General features: G+C 36.9%; 1 protein-coding gene across 1 annotated transcript in view; it reads left to right on the top strand.

Annotated features, from left to right (window-relative positions):
- The window catches only part of SYT16 (synaptotagmin 16), a 141,145-nt gene extending 128,090 nt beyond the window's left edge, over positions 1–13,055 (top strand). Inside the window, exon 8 of the mRNA XM_069091731.1 lies at positions 12,805–13,055. Coding sequence (XP_068947832.1) covers positions 12,805–13,055 — 251 coding nt within the window. The remainder of the gene's footprint in view (positions 1–12,804) is intronic.
- The last annotated feature ends 3,222 nt before the right edge of the window (positions 13,056–16,277 follow it).

Genomic DNA, 16,277 nt, shown 5'->3' with positions numbered 1-16,277 from the left:
CCCCAAACGATGACCAAAGGATATGTTGCTATTTTTCAGTCATTTCAGACATACCCAACTCTTTGTGATCCCATTTGGGATTTTCCTAGAAAGATACTGGAATGGTTTGCCATTTCTTCCTCCAAATTATTTTACAGAAGAGGAAACTTAGGCATATAATATTAAGTGACTTGCCCACAGTCACACAGCTAGTAAGTGTTTAAGACTGGATTTGAATGACATCAGATCTTTGTGACCTCAGGTCTGGTACTCTATCTACTGCACCACCTAGTTACCCTTTAAAAGGATCTAAATAGGCAGTTTTCAGAGGAAGAAATTGAAGTTATCAATAGCTATATGAAAATATGCTCTAAATTACTCATAACTAGAGAAATAAAAATTAAAACAATCCTGAGATACTATCTCATAGTCATAAGATTGGCTAAGATGACAAAAAACAAGGAAAATAAATGCTGGAGGATATATGGGAAAACAGGCACACTTTTATTTTTATTTATTGTTGGTGGAGTTGTGATCTAGTCCCATCATTCTGGAAAGTGATTTGGAATTATGTCCAAAAGGCTATTAAACAGTCACCCTGTAATACCACTACTAAGGCTATACCCCAAGGAGGTCAAAGAAAGAGGAAACGGATTCATAAATAGAAACAAAAATTTTTATAGTAGTTCTTTTTTGTGGTGGTAAATAGTTGAAAACTAAAGGCATGTCCATCAGTTGGGAAATAACTGAACAAATTGTGGTATATGAATGTAATGGAATACTATTTTGTTCTAATTAATAATGAAAGAGATGGTTTCAGAAATACATGGGAAGACCCATATGAACTGATGAAAAGTGAAGTGAACAGGAGAATTATCTGCATAGTAACAGCAATAATGTAAAGATCATCAACTTTGAAAGACTTTGTAGCTCTTATTGACACAATGACCCATCACAATTCCAAAGAACTTAGGATGAAACATGCTATCCATCTCCAGATAAAGATCCAAAGTTTAGTGCCATCAGTAGAAATTTATCTATTCATATTTATATTAACTTTCTTATTCTTGGTTTTTCATTGGTAGGGAAAAGGATAGGGAGAGGGAAATAAATTAAAAAAAATCAAAAAAAGTCCCTGTGCTTTAAAATACATAAATAAACTTAAAAATGAAAAAAAGGAGAGAGTTTTTCAATCATTTAAAGGCTTAAAAATCTATTCTTCATTCTCTGTCAGGTTAATAAAACCTCTTCTATTTATTTGGAGGGAGGAAGGCAAGGCAATTGGGGTTAAGTGACTTGCCCAAGGTCACACAGGTAGTATGTGTCAAGTGTCTGAGGCCAAATTTGAACTCAGATCCTTCTGACTCCATTCACTGCACCACCTAGCTGCCCCTAAAATACGTTCTATTAAGCAAAAAACAACAGAAATACTACTGAGGGAATAGTTTCTACGACCAGACCCCTGATATGGATTTGAATATTTTTATACACCCCTATGATGGGGAAAAAAAGTGTGACTTAAAAAAATGGGTCAATTTGTCAGTCTCCTGAACCAGGCTTCAAGGGAGAACATTTAATTCCCTGACAAGTTAGCAGCTGTAAAGTTCTAATATAGCTTTTCAGTTGTGATATGGCCCTGGTAATTTAGTTTACCCCCTTGAGTTTGAATTCCTCCCTTGTTAAATGAACATAGCACCTCAGGGCTAAGGAGCTGACACTCTTGGAAACAGTAGATGGTTAATCTTCAACCAAATTATCTCATGCCTGATCCAAGACTCCATGTGATTATATTGTTCACATAAATATAACTTGTCAAAAACTATCATTAAGATGTCCCCTCCAGTTAAAAACAACAACTTACCCAGCTTCTTAGTATGTGCATGATTAACCATACATGATAATTATATCCTGAATGATAATACTTAGAGCAACAGCTTATTAACCTCGTTAGACACACACAATGGCATTAACTTTAGGAAAGACAAAGAGAAAAGCAAATTAGGTTGCATAGTGTAAGGAGTGAAGATCAGGAGCTAATGCAGAAGGGAGCTAGCCTAGAGACACATCATCTCTGTTAGATTTGGAAGTGGCCCTCAAGAGCATAGAGATTAACCCTTTCATTTTGTAAATGGAGACTGGGGCCCAGAAAAGTGAAAAGAATTACTTTAGGTCAGCAGACAGGAAGTACCAGTCTTTTTTTCCATATCACTGCTCAAATGAAATGGGGGAGGGGGAGGGAAGAAAAATCTTTTCTACTTCCCCTCCTCCAAATCCCCATTACCTTTTGACTGAAATGTCTGGATTATAAAAACAAAACTTTGATTATAGGAACACAACTCAATTAACCACATTATCTACCATGTCCTTTTCATTCCTTTAGATTTTAAGGAAAAAGAGAGAAGTTACAAGAAAATAAACTTGCGTTTGGATTTAGAAGCAACAGCAACATGTCTTTGGGCAAGGGCATGTGACAGCCAACTTGAGTGACTCATGAGAGCTGATCGTTTTTTTTGTTTGTTTTTGTTTTTTTGCTTTTTGGAGAGGAGAAGGCAAGGCAATTGGGGTTAAGATGAGAGCTGATTGTTAAATTTATAATGTGAACATTTATACCTCTGATGTCAGGAAACTCTACAAATCAGGGTTTGATTTATTCTTTTAAGTGTCTAAACCGAAGAAAATGATGGAGAAAATGTTAATCATTCAGATTAAACTTGAAAGTGTGTCATATGCATATTTCCCTTCCTCAGAAAACTGGTAGTCAAACATTTACCAGCACACCCCTGCTTTTGTAGGTCCTAGGAGAGCAATAAAAATTCACGTTTATATGACACTTTAAGATTTGAAAAGCATTTATTTATTCCAATTTCCTTTGCACATCTACCATCTGGTATAACTACTAAGAGATTTTCAAGATTCAAGATCATCCAAGTTTCAAGTATATCCTTTTAAATGAACTTAATAAAGTTGAAAAACCAAGATGATGCTATGGGAGGCCAAAGAGAAGCCTAGGTCTTCCACATATACTCAAACAAAGATCTAAAAGAGGCACCAGATCAAATAATGATTCAAGACATGTAAAACAAAACAACAGCAAACTTTCATTCAAACAAAGACTTCACACAATAGATAATGACTTCACAATAGATGACAATGCCTTCAGACATTACCAGGAAACACAGATAAACTCAAGTAAATAAGTCAGGAACCCATCAGGACTCTGAGCAGAGATGCTCCAGAGCACCTGAAGCATACAGTGCTCTATTCCTAGGGGCAGGAAATCTGGAGTAATCAATCAAGAAAGTTCCAGTGGGATTCCAAATTCAAAGAAATCTGACTACTGTGAACACAGACACCAGGCTAAGAGACAGCAGTAGTCTATCTGGAATTATTTCACAGACTGGAAGTCTGCAGCACTCTGACTTGAGAACACAATGCTCTGACCCTGGGTGATGCTGAGGGACCTGAAATATGTGAGTGTATAGACATATGAGGGGAGATGGAAAGCCAGTGTCAGGAGCATAGAACATCAAGGTCAAGACCAACCCCATTCGAGAGTGCAGAAGAAAGAAAAGAAACCTCTCATGGCACAAAGTCCCAAATCAGAAAATGAAGTTGGAGTTGAGTTGATAGAAAACTCTGAACACCATTAGAAAATATTGTGGGTTAAGAGATGCCCTAAAAGGTAAACACAGAAATAAAGAATCACTATACTACACAAGAGATCTACAAGGACACCTAGAATAAATGAAAGAAGACAAACTTAGAAAAAAAATTTAGAAGTGAAATAGAATCATTAGTGGAAAGAAGTCCATGAACAAAACAAAATCATGAAGTCCTCAAGTAGAACCTTCTGAGGGAATTTAACAGGGCTACTAGCATGGAAATATTTTATCATTTTGGTGAATATCTCTCCCTCACAGAGTTCTCCAAAGTGTTCCCATGACTTTGAGTGCCATCCTATTATTTAGGGTCCTCAGTCCCCACTTTCCACCAAAGCTAAAGATTTTATAGCTTACTGAGGATGAAAATGTCCTTCTATCAGACCCATACTGTTTGAGTAGGATACTGTGAAGTAGGTATTGGAGCTATTGTCTTTCTCTATGGAAGAAGGATTAATCAGAATCTCTGTCTCCAAAATATCCTTGGACCGAATTCTTGACTTCAGGAACTCTTAAAGTGAAGTAGTTCCCAAGTCTGCAGCTCCCCTGCAATCTTTTTCTTTTTTTTTTTTTCAATGCTATATTAACTTCTGATTTACATCTTTCATTTCCCCCAGATTTTGAGTTACAAATTTTCTGCACTTTTTTCCCCTACCCACCACTCCAAAATAGCAGTCCCACAGGATATCCTCTCCTTCAATATTCTCTCTCCCATATTTTCTCCCGTGCCCCTTTTGACCTTTCCAGTGGATCTCTATGCCCCAGTGCCTGTATATCTTATTTCCCAATTACATGTAAGATAGTATTAATAATAATATATATATATATATATAATATATATGTGTGTATGTATATATATATATATATATATATATATATTTGAATATTTGATTTTAAAACTTTGAATTCCAGATTCATTCCCTTCCTCCCTTGTCACTCACCCTTACGGGGCAGATAAGCAGTTCAGTATAGGTTGTACATGTGTGGCTAATGCAAATCAATAACATACTAGATATATTGTAAAAGACTGACTATATTTCCCTCCCTCCTATCCCACCTCCCACTTGTTCTATTCTCTATTTTGATCTCCTATATTTTCACAAGTGAGTGCTTCCAACTTCCCTTCCCCGCCAGCCTGCCCTCCCTTCCATCATCGCCCCTCACATCCCCTTCCCCCTCTATTCTCCTGGAGGGTGAGATACCCTATTTAGTGCTTATTTCATTCCCTCCTAAAGCCAAATTCAATGGGAATAAGTTTGACCCATTCCCTTTTGACTTCCTATTCTTCCCCTACATTGTAACCATTTTCCCTTGCCTCTTCTATATGAGATAGTTTACCCCATTCTGTCTCTCCCCATCTCCTCTCATTATATTCCTCGATCGCCTGTTAATTTCACCTTTTAAGTATCATCCCTTCCTGTTAAATTGGTCCTGTGCCCTCTATCTATGTACACCTGTAAACATATATACACATATGTATTCATATGCCCATATATCCTCATATATAGACATACATACATATATATATATATATATTTCTATTCCCTTCAACTACTGAGAAAAGTTTCATAAGTTACAATGATTGTTTTTCCATGTAGGAATGTTAATAGTTCAACTTTGATAAGTTCCTTATGATTTCTTTTCCCTGTTTACCTTCTCATGCTTCTCTTGCTTCTTGTATCTGAATGTCAAATTTTCTATTTAACTCTGTTTTTTTTTTCAGCAAGAATGCTTGAAATTCCTCTTTTCTACTGAATGATCATATTTTCTGTTGGGTAAGTGACTGTTGGTTTTAATCCCAGCTCCTCTGACCTCTAAAATATCATATTCCAAGCCCTTTGATCCCTCAGTGTAGAAGCTGCCAGATCCTGAGTTATCCTGATTGTGTTTCCACAATATTTAAATTGTTTCTTCCTGGCTTCTTGTAATATTCTCTCCTTAATCTGGGAATTCCAGAACCTGGCTATAATATTCCTAGGAGTTTTCTTTTTGGGATCTTTTTCAGGATGTGATCGTTGGATTCTTTCAAACTCTATTTTGCCCTTTGGTTCTAAAGCATCAGGGCAGTTTTCTTTGAGAACTTCCTGGAGGATGATTTCTAGGTTCTTACTTTGATCATGGCTTTCAGGTAGTCCAATAATTTTTGAATTCTCTCTCCTGGATCTATTTTCCAGGTCAGTGGTTTTTCCCATGAGATATTTCACATTGCCTTCTATTCTTTCATTTGTTTGGATCTGTTTAACAGCATCTTGATTTCTCCTGAAGTCATTAGCTTCTATTTGCTCCAATCTAATTCTGAAGCAATGATTCTGCTCATTGAGATTTTGAGATTCTTTTTCCATCTGGTAAATTCGGCTTTTTAAGGCATTCTTCTTCTCATTGCCTTTTTGAGCCTCTTTTCCCATTTGAGTCAATCTATTTTTTAAAGTGTTATTTTCCTCAGTAAAGCTGTTGACTCTCATTTCATAATTTTCTTGCATTGTTCTCATTTCTCTTCCCAATTTTTCCTCTACTTCTCTTATCTGCTTCTTAAGGTCCTCTATGGCCTGTAACCAGCTCGTATTTTCCTTTGAAGCTTTTGGTGCAGGAGTTCTGACTTCACTGTCTTCCTCCTGTTCCATGCCTTTCTCCTTTTTGTCCCCCAAATAGGAGTCTAATGTTGGAATCTTCTGTCTGCTTTGTTTCCTTTGCCTGGTCATGTCACCTCTCAGTCACTTTACCCCTGGGCTTTTTGCCACAGTAGGACTCTGCCACCAGACAGGGGAGCTTTCATCCCAAATGCTGGGTTTTTCTCAGCTGTGGAAGTATTTGATGCATGCCCTCTCTGAGGTCTCTACATGCTCTGACAAGCTGGACACACACCCCAGGACCTCCACCCTAGACTGCAATCCAGATCCAAGAAGGTTAAAGCCAGAGTGATTACCCCTCAGACTGGTCACTTAGTCCCCCTACACTCTGCAGGCCAGGAGCTGAAGCTGCCATGTGGTGCTGGCTGGCTGTGCCAGTGTCTCAGCAGCTTCTTGCCCCGGGAGCAAAAGCCATGCACTCCCACTTACTGGCTCCCAAAGTCCAGACTGCACTGACCTCTCACTTCTTCCTTTGCATCTATGTGTTGATAAATCTGGAAAGGACACAGCTGCTGCTGATCTGGAATCCCTCCGGCCAGTGGCTGGTCAGGCCTGCCCTGGGTCTAAAGGCTTGGCGTGGGGGTGGGCTTCGCTCCCAGAGCACTGTGCTGGCCAATTCCTGCTGGGCTGTCCTCAAAGGGAGGTTAGCTTCTTTGTGTCACTTTGTGGGTTCTGCAGCTCCAAAGTTTGTTCAGAGTCCCCTTTTTTCATGGATTGGGGAAGGTGGAAGCCAGAGTAGAGGGGAACTCCTGCTTCTACTCTGCCACTTCAACCCTGAAATCTTTTTCTTTACTGGAAGGTTAGGTTTTGATATCATGTTGCTCAGGGAATTCAGAATCCTGCTTCCTCTATAGGAGGTTGAAATTCTGAAAAAATGTCCTTGAACTTCCTTTTCAGGCAACATTCAAACGCATCTTCCACAGTCATGTATTTTTGGTATAAGTCTCCATTGATGCCTCTGGGCCATCTCTAGTTGTCCTGATCTATAATTGTCCAGTAGACCCAAATGACTCTAGAGGAGAAAGTGAGGTGACTTCGCATAACATTCCCTCACTAAAATCCAATTCAATGAAAGTCATATCATCATACATGATCTTTCTTGCCTCATGGTAGTAGTGTGCATGTGTGTGTATGTGTTTGTGTGTTGGGTGGGGGTAAGTTACAAGAGGTGGAAAAGAGACGTAGCCTCCCACTCTCTCATGCACAGCATTTTATAGAAATAAACAAAAAAGAGAAGGTTGAATTCTCAAAAATGATTCCCAAAGACAGTCATCTGTTAACTTTTATAGATTTCCAAGAAACAGTGACTGATTCTTTAGTCAACCAATTGATAGGAATTCCATACATCTTATTTGTTGGTTAGGGAGATTTTTCAATTTGATTCTATAATTTTCTGAGGTTTTTAGAGAAACAGGTCAATTTGAAAGTGGTTTCTCCTTTACATTTGTAAGAAGGTTATTATTTTTTTAGGAATGCCTTTAAGAATTTTGCCTTTTTGCGGTGTGATACAATTGAATTTGATATTCATTAAGGGTGTGCTATGTATAAGGCACTGTGATCTGAGGACATAAATTGAAGAAACAAACTTAACTGAAATATGACAAAACCAACCAGTAACGTGCATGTGAGAAATAACTGTCTTTATGAACAAAGCATTTATTAAAAAATATTTACTAAACATCCACTGGGTACAGTGAATCTCCATTGCTGGAGATTCCCATGGAACTTATAGTTTCATAGGGAGTAAGACACAAATGTAGAGCACTATCCTGCAACAAATTACTAGGACAAGTTCATTAGGAAGTTGCTAAAGTATGCTTAATGTGAGACAGAACAACGGGCCAAGTCGCAGGTTATTTTTAAAATGCAGCAAACCCCATAGTAGATTTTAAAAGTATCTTTTTTAATGGATGAACTTTGTTGCTATTCAGATTCTAGCTTGTATGAGGCCCAAACACAAATTAATTTTGCCTGTGTTCTATTATATTTTATTTATATTGTTGGAATTTGTCCAATTACATTTTAAACTAGTTCCCGGAAGCATTGGTGGTTCTATAAGATGTAACTCCTGGCTGTAGTTTGACACCTCTGCCTTAGAATCACTGTTATTGATATCAATTAGTAACAATAATTAATAATAATAATGAGAGTAGTAGGGATTGTTTTTCAAGTATAGGTTGGACTTTCTGGTCTCTATACGGTCATTTCCAACTCTAAAATTCTATACTTTTAAAAAGAATTTTGTTGTTTTCTATGTCAGTTGTGGCCCACTTTAACACCACTACCCAAAGGCAATGTAAAATACTTAATAATTTTATAAATTTAATATAGTATATTTTAATTCTTTGGAAATTGATAATCTATAGTAACAGTGTTAGCTAGAATTTTTAGACATCCCAATTTCTAATGATTTTGGTTAATATTAGAATAATGCTATTCTCTATATAATTATATACAGAATTTATCATCTCTCTATAGATATATACTCTCTATACTATTATATATAATAATTAATATTAGAATAGTAATAATATTGATCATGAGAATTTATTACAATCCATATTTATATATCACTTTAAAATTTACAATAACTTTCCATAAGTTATCTCATTTGATCCTCACCATAACCCTGTAAGGCAGTTACTGTTATTGTTCCCCATTTTACAGGAGACAAAACTGAGGTGATGAAACTGAGGCCAAGAGAGATTAAATAGTTTGCCCAGAGTCCCACAGCTCCTACTTGAGGGAAGTAACTTTTTTGGGAGGAAGTGAAAGATGTTGTGCATCCTTGGCATCTTAGAACACTTCAGGAGAAAGGGAATAAGGGCCTTAGCATGTTGAATGATTCCTCTGTGGCTGATTTAAAGGCGGATATAGACAAGTTGCAATAGATGGTCAAATAGATAAGTTATAATCTGCATGATTGGAAGGAATATTCATCAGAACTGTAACTATAAGTATCCCTTCTACAACATGGGAGTTTGGGATGCTGTGGCCCTGCAATCTGGAAAATCCACATAAAATATTTTGACCCTCTCTTTATATCAGAGAAGTCTGAATTATTATGGTATTAAAAGACAAAATATGTTGATATTATATAACACTAACCATATATTTTATGCATTTCTGAGTTTCCATACTTTTTCCATGTTGTCTACTGGTCTTCCTGTGTTGTCTTCCCCCAAATTCTCATTTAATTTCTTATGCTGAGACTGTGATATATCAAAACTGTCATGGGCAAAGTCATGATGTGGAAGGTAACTGTAGAAGCCTCTCATTCATTTGAGTGGCAATGGGAGTGGAGGAATAATAAAACATGGGCTACTTCTATGTGTGATTGAAGAAGAATAGAGACAGAGAGCATGGAAGTCAATTAAAAGGTAATTAAAAAGTCAAGCATTTTGCTGAAGAAGAGGATTGAGGTAAGGGCTAGGTGGGAAAAGTCACCTAGAGATACACAGATAATAGAATGAACATTTAGACAGAACAGAGAAAAGTTTAAAGGAGGGAACAGTGATGATAGGTCAGGGGAAAGCAACTGAAAATAGCAGTGGGAAGCAAGGAATTTGACATCTCCCACTCTTAGCTCTTTATCTTGGTTTATGAGAGTGGCCAGTCTTAAAAAACGGTCCTAAGAACATCATTTCTTCAGGATAAAACTAGGTTCCTGTGATCATCAGAAGATAGAATGAGAAGAAAATATCTAAGATGAAGAGGAATTTTAGAAGTCAAGGACTGAGGATGAGATCTAGGGCTAAGCAGGAAAGGGATAAGGTTATGCTGAGACAGGAGGGGAAGCAGATTTTGAAAGTTGGGAAAGACATGTAGAACCAGGAGGGATAGATTTACAAGAGGTGCAATAGTGTCAGGAGAAGGGGGTTGTCATTCACCTTCCTCTCCCAATCTCCTTTCCAAACTCCTTTACCCTGTCCTAATCCTTCCTTGTTCCCAAATTTCACTTAAGGGCAGAATTTTAGGACTAAAGCGACACCTCCCTAGATGCCAGTGCCTGGGACAAAGCCCCATGTCCACCCTAGATGTAGCTTTGGTACCCACATGGATGAGATCACAAATCTATTGGAATATTAGAATATTTCCAGCATCTAGCACAATGCTTTGTACATAGTAGGTGCTTAATATGCATTTGTTGACTTGAATTGAAGTTTATTAAAACTCAGCAGCCAAATTTACTGCACTAAAATCAATTACCAGCTGTCCAAAGCTGGGCCCACAAGCTGTCCAAATGTTGTACAGGCAGGCTTGTTGCGTGGTACTTTAGCACAAGGCATGTTGCTGCTGACAAAATGTTCATTTTACCATCAGGCCTACTGGAAACATTTGGCCCATCTTCTCCCTCCTATACTCAGGTGTATAGATTATTTAGTAAATTATCATCTTTGCTCCTTCACTTTGTGACATATTACAATTCACCTTAAGCAAATCTAGTTATTGTCTTAAGCCATTCTTTTCCATAATCAGAAAACAATCATGACAGGATAAACCCTGAAATTGATCCCTTTGTGTAATAGGCAGAGTTTTGTTCACAGGGTCAGCCTCAGTCATTAAGGTTATGCTGGCAGCAACATTACAGGAGTAGTTCGGATCTTGGATGGAACTTTTCTTGTAAGAATTATGTGGCTGGGCAGCTGTGGAAACTCACAGTTTGCCTTCCAATTGTCAGTTTCTTGACAGCTTTTTTTGGGTGGAACAGTGTAAAGAGTGGAGAGCCCTGCTTTTGAGACAGAGAAGTGTTTTCACACCTGATGTGTAATTTCACACCTTGTGTTTCTCAGCAGATAAGTGCATAAAATAACACATCAAATGGGAATATGAAAAGAAAAGATCAACACAGAGAGAAAGCTGCAGGTTGTAATTTCCTTCCCTAAAGGCATTTTGAGGGAACAGAAAATTGCAGAAATCTGGATTTACACTTTTAAAAGTTAGAATTGTGGTTCGGTAGGAGAGTGAGCAATAAACACGAATCACCTTGCAGCTTACATTGAATGAGATTTATAGAATTGGGAAAACACCCTGACACTCTGATTCTTGAAAGAACAGTTCACACATTAGGCTAATGAGAAACATTTCAAAATAGTCCAGTAGTTAATAGAAATTTTAGACATCACATTTAAGCAAGGTGAACATAAGTGTGATAGATTGTCCAAGAGAACATATCCTTTATGATCTTCTATTCTGGAAAAAGATGTCAAAGTAGTATACTATTTTGGCATCTTTTGGATGCCAAACAATTTTCCTTTCTGCATGGGGACAACTTTATAAGGAACACTTCTCACTGTTATAGCAAAATACATCAAGCTGATATTTGCAGCTTCATTTTGTAGATTTGAAAACTAAGACCAAAGAAGTGAAGGGATTTGACCAAGGTCTGCTAATCGCCACTGTGGGAAATGCCTCAAGTAGAGTGATGTTATCATAACTATAATGTTCCGTGATGATAGAATCCAATCTGGAGGTCTTAGAAATGACTATATCCCAGGGCATACCAGAAACAAATGTTTAGAGATAAAGAGGTGCCATAATTGTAACATTTATCCAGGTATCTGGATATCTTATCTCGAAAGACACATCCTATTTTTTGATCACAAGGAGATAGTTCCATGTCCAACATTTGCAATATTAGATATAACTACACTAGGTTATTATCATTATTATTTTTAAAAATTAGCAATCTCCCAATTCCCCTTTATCCTTTAGAAAATACAGCATGTTTTCCTAGGTATAGATCTCTATGGACTCAATCCTATTTTAAGATAGGATTTGCATGGATCTAAAGTGGCTTGCCCATCATTTAAGTACTTCAGAAAGCATATAGTTAGGAGCACAAATAGACTTTATTCAAAATCTGAGTCAGTCATTAGCAACTAAAAAGCTTTTTTTCTAATATATTTTCATAAGAAAGGAAGCAATAATTTACTAAGGACATACCTATTGCATGCCAGGCTAAGCACTTTTCCTAATATTTTCTCACTTGATCCTCACAATAACTTTGGGAGGCAGGTATATATTGTTACCCCTATTTTACAGTTGGTGAAACTGAGGCAAACAGAGAATTAAGTGACTTCTCCCAGGGTCATATAGCTAATAAATGTCTGTCTGAATTTGAATGCAAACCTTCCCGACTCCAGATCCAGTGTTCTATGCACTGATACCTAGACATCTATTTTAGATATCTGAAAAAATGTCTACAAAGCAAAATGTACACAGATTTTGAACTGAGTCAATGTGTATGAGAGTTTTAAGGATATATTAATGCTTTCCCATATTTTCCTTTGAATGTATTCTTGTAGAAGGCATATATCTTAGTACAGCATACTGAGTTGTCAAAATCAAGAAAATTTTCCCCAATAATCCATGCATTTAACTTATTTATATCTATCACATATAAAATTATTTCTTAGTGTAAAGGAAGGAGAGACCTACTGAAAACTTGAACAGGCAGGTAGTGAGGTAAGAAACGAGTGACAAATGTTAACATTTTTTCTTTTCTCTACCTTCCCCTATTTTTTTTCCTGTCACAGATACTCATGGGAAACTCTTTCTTCTCAACTCTGTGGCCCACGAGATGTCCCGTTGTAAGACATCCATTAGAAGAAGGCGGCCAAATCCCATTTACAAGGAAACATTTGTTTTCCAGGTAGCCCTCTTTCAGCTTTCTGATGTCACTTTGATGATCTCAATTTATAATCGATGTACTATGAAGCACAAAGAAATGACTGGCTGGATTTCACTGGGCCAGAGCAGCAGTGGAGAGGAGGAGCAAGACCATTAGTGAGAAATGAAGGAAACTAAGGGGCAGCAGATCTGTGGGTGGCATACCTTACTAGAATCCTGATCATCTGAACCAAAGCTCATCTGTTTCACCTTTGAGATTGCCACTGTTGCCAGATATCAGTTCCACAAATAGTTCAGCAGGCTCTTCTAAGACAACTTCTCCCACTTTGGATTTGTAAATGGCGGCATTGAACTTTTAACTTTCAAGGTTTTTATGCTGGGTTTCTCACCTGAACAATTAATTATTAGATGTGAGAAAGTAATGAAGATGGAAAAATCTATTTAAACACTGATGCTATCACTGCCATTTTGAATTATGTTCATCTGATGCACTTCAAGATGAAATCTGAATCAATTACATGTAATTCTGTACACATTGTCTATGCAGATACTACAGTCTGAGCTTTCTTTTAAGATACCATTTCCAATACCTAGAGCAGCTTACACACAGTAGGGGCTCAATAAATAGTTATCTTTTGATTTAATTGTTTCTTGAAAAATGTATGTTTTCCAACATTTATGAATGAATTATATTTTCAGGTAGCTTGGGCAGGCCCTAAAATATTTCAGCAAACATTTAAAGTGACTATGATTATCATCATTCAGCTGAATTTACCTTGATAACCTTTACTGATCATATACACTTAGATTCTGTGGTAGACATGTGTCATGGACTGCAGATTCTTTCATCAGTTTGTTAGCATGAATGTTGGTTAAAGGTTATTTAAAATATTTTCTTTGTGCACGTTTATGCTACTTTAGTGTCTAAGGTTTTGATTCCTATGACTTTAAATTGACAAAAAGAAAAATAAAGAACTCTGTGCTTGTACCTAAATTGTGATTATTCCAGCTGTTTCACTTGAGCTTATATTTCATTGTTGATTTTTCCCTGTCTCTAGCATGATTTATAGTGAAGGTTTGAGATATCAAAAATGAAAATAAAATCCTTTTCAGTTTCATATATTGAAAGAAATGCTTTAGATGATATGTAGTCCAGGTATTTGATCAACCACAGATGATGAAACTGAGGACAAAAGAGGCCTCCAAGGGTACACAGAGAGTAAGTGGCAGAGCTGAGGGAAGGACTCGGGCATTCTGTCTCCAAATCTATTGTTCATCCTTTTGCATCACATGTCTTCCCTGTTTGAAAGAGTAAGCTGAAATAAAGGAAAGAAGAGCACACTAAATTATCACTGTGTCTCATGGCTCACCTGTCCAGCTCAGGTACCAGGCAACTCTACTGTGAGTTCATGCAGTCAGTCTCTGCTATATAGAAAACCATAGCTTTTAATGAAGTGTTCTGAAATTCAACAGTTAGTTTGATTTTAGGCACTGCGCAGCCAGGTGGCACAGTGGATAGTGTGCTGAGCCTGGAGTCAGGAAGACTCTTCTTCCTGAATTCAAATCTGGTCTCAGACACTTACAAGCTGTGTGAATTTGTACAAGTCACTTAACCCTGTTTGCCTCAGTTTCTTTACCTGAAAAATGACCTGGAGAAGGAAATGGCAAACCAATAATCCGTAACCAAAGTATACTTGCCAAGAAAACCCAAAATAGGGTCACAAGGGATCAGACATGACTGAAAGTTACTGAACTTGCTTTTAGGAAAAATCAAAAAGATAAAAAAAAATCCCCCATTTTGTCTGAAGTCATTTTATTTGATCTCCAATTTCTATTGTACTTGACTTGCCCAGTTATTGAGAGCATGTAAAGCAATAAGGCTGCTCTGTGTTTTTAGATTAGCTTTTCTTAGAAGAACTCAAAGTGCCTTGCCAATATTATATCCATCAAGTGTTGAGTGACCTTATTATTTTATTTACAGTGTTAGGACTTGATAACTGACTGAAAGTAGAATTGAGTGCAGTTGGTTAAGTGGTAACACAAAGACTTTATTTTATTTTAAAAATATCTCCAGTCTTCTTGTCATGCTCTTTGAAGGGAAAAATGGCATTCATGCTATTTTTCTCTTAATACCTTTCCATAAATGTGGCATTCACTTTAAAATTTATATTTATAAAAACATCTGCTTTTATTGGACAGTTAGTCTTTGCTTTTGGCTATTTCATATTTCATTACTCAAATTATTTAATGCTGTCTGATAAGTACCTCCTATTCTGCTCTTACCTACTTATTTGATAATTTCTGGGAATGGCACTGAACATACATAGACAGATGAACACAAAAGTTCATTCATGCATGATTAGCCCACCTTTTGTTTCTCTTTTGTCATGATTTGCAGGAATACACTGTGAAAAGCAAATCACATACTAATTGTGCTGTATGTTGAATATTTAGATATCCGTGTAGCTAACAACATTAAACATAAAGTTGACATAAATATAAACATATGAATTCTAATGCAGGATAAAATAATGAATAATTATTCTTTTTGTTGATTTGGAACTTTAGGTATTATATTTAAATTTGCCTACTTTTTTTCTTGGCCAAACCTGGACTTGAATGCATTTTTAGGACTTCTGGATTAGGGCTTTTGTACCTAAATTGACTTCTGGGAGAATGAAAGATGGATTGAATTTCAAATGGTAGGAAGGCTATTGTAGTTTAGTTCACCTAGCTAATTGTCGATATTTCATTGAAATACTTGAAATTAAAAAAACACAAATTTTTGGTTACTCCAAAGAATTCTTGTAGTTGTCATATATTTGAAGCTTCATTTTATAATAAAGTTGTTGAGGGTAAGTGGAGGTTTTATTTTATTTAAAAATCAGCACGCCTCAATTCAGAACAGAAACTATTCTGAATTGAGAAGTTCTTTGCTTAACTTGAGTATTTTTTTCCCTAATGCCATTTTGTTAATTTGAGGATTCCTTCTACTTCCCTAATGACTTTTGATAAAGTTCTTCCAAGCATCTGTTTTCACATACTGTGTCCTTTATTGCCTGATGCATAGCTGTCCTAGACTCTATTATTAATTATTGCAGGATATCTCACCTCCTTGAACATGAAATGTGGCAGAACTGTAGTTCAGGAATTTGCAGAGCTCAGACTCGGGTGGTAGTAATCAGATTTTGCCGTGAATATGACCACTTTTTGAGCACTGAAAGCTTGCATTCCCCAACCTGTCCCTGAGAACCTAGAATAACATAATACTCAATACACTAAGAAAATAGCAACTAGACCAGCCCAAATCTTCCCTTCAGAGGGAAGAGGCCAGCAAGAGCACCAAGTACGAACTCAAGAAGTAAGTTGGAAAAATGAG

The sequence above is a fragment of the Petaurus breviceps genome, unplaced genomic scaffold (assembly GCF_028583685.1).
Source record: "Petaurus breviceps papuanus isolate PSGF00001 unplaced genomic scaffold, PetGlider_PUasm1.0 189, whole genome shotgun sequence".
In the NCBI taxonomy this organism is placed as follows: Eukaryota; Metazoa; Chordata; class Mammalia; order Diprotodontia; family Petauridae; genus Petaurus; species Petaurus breviceps.
The sequence above is the reverse complement of the archived record's forward strand: the minus strand, read 5'-3'. Positions and strand labels throughout refer to the sequence as shown.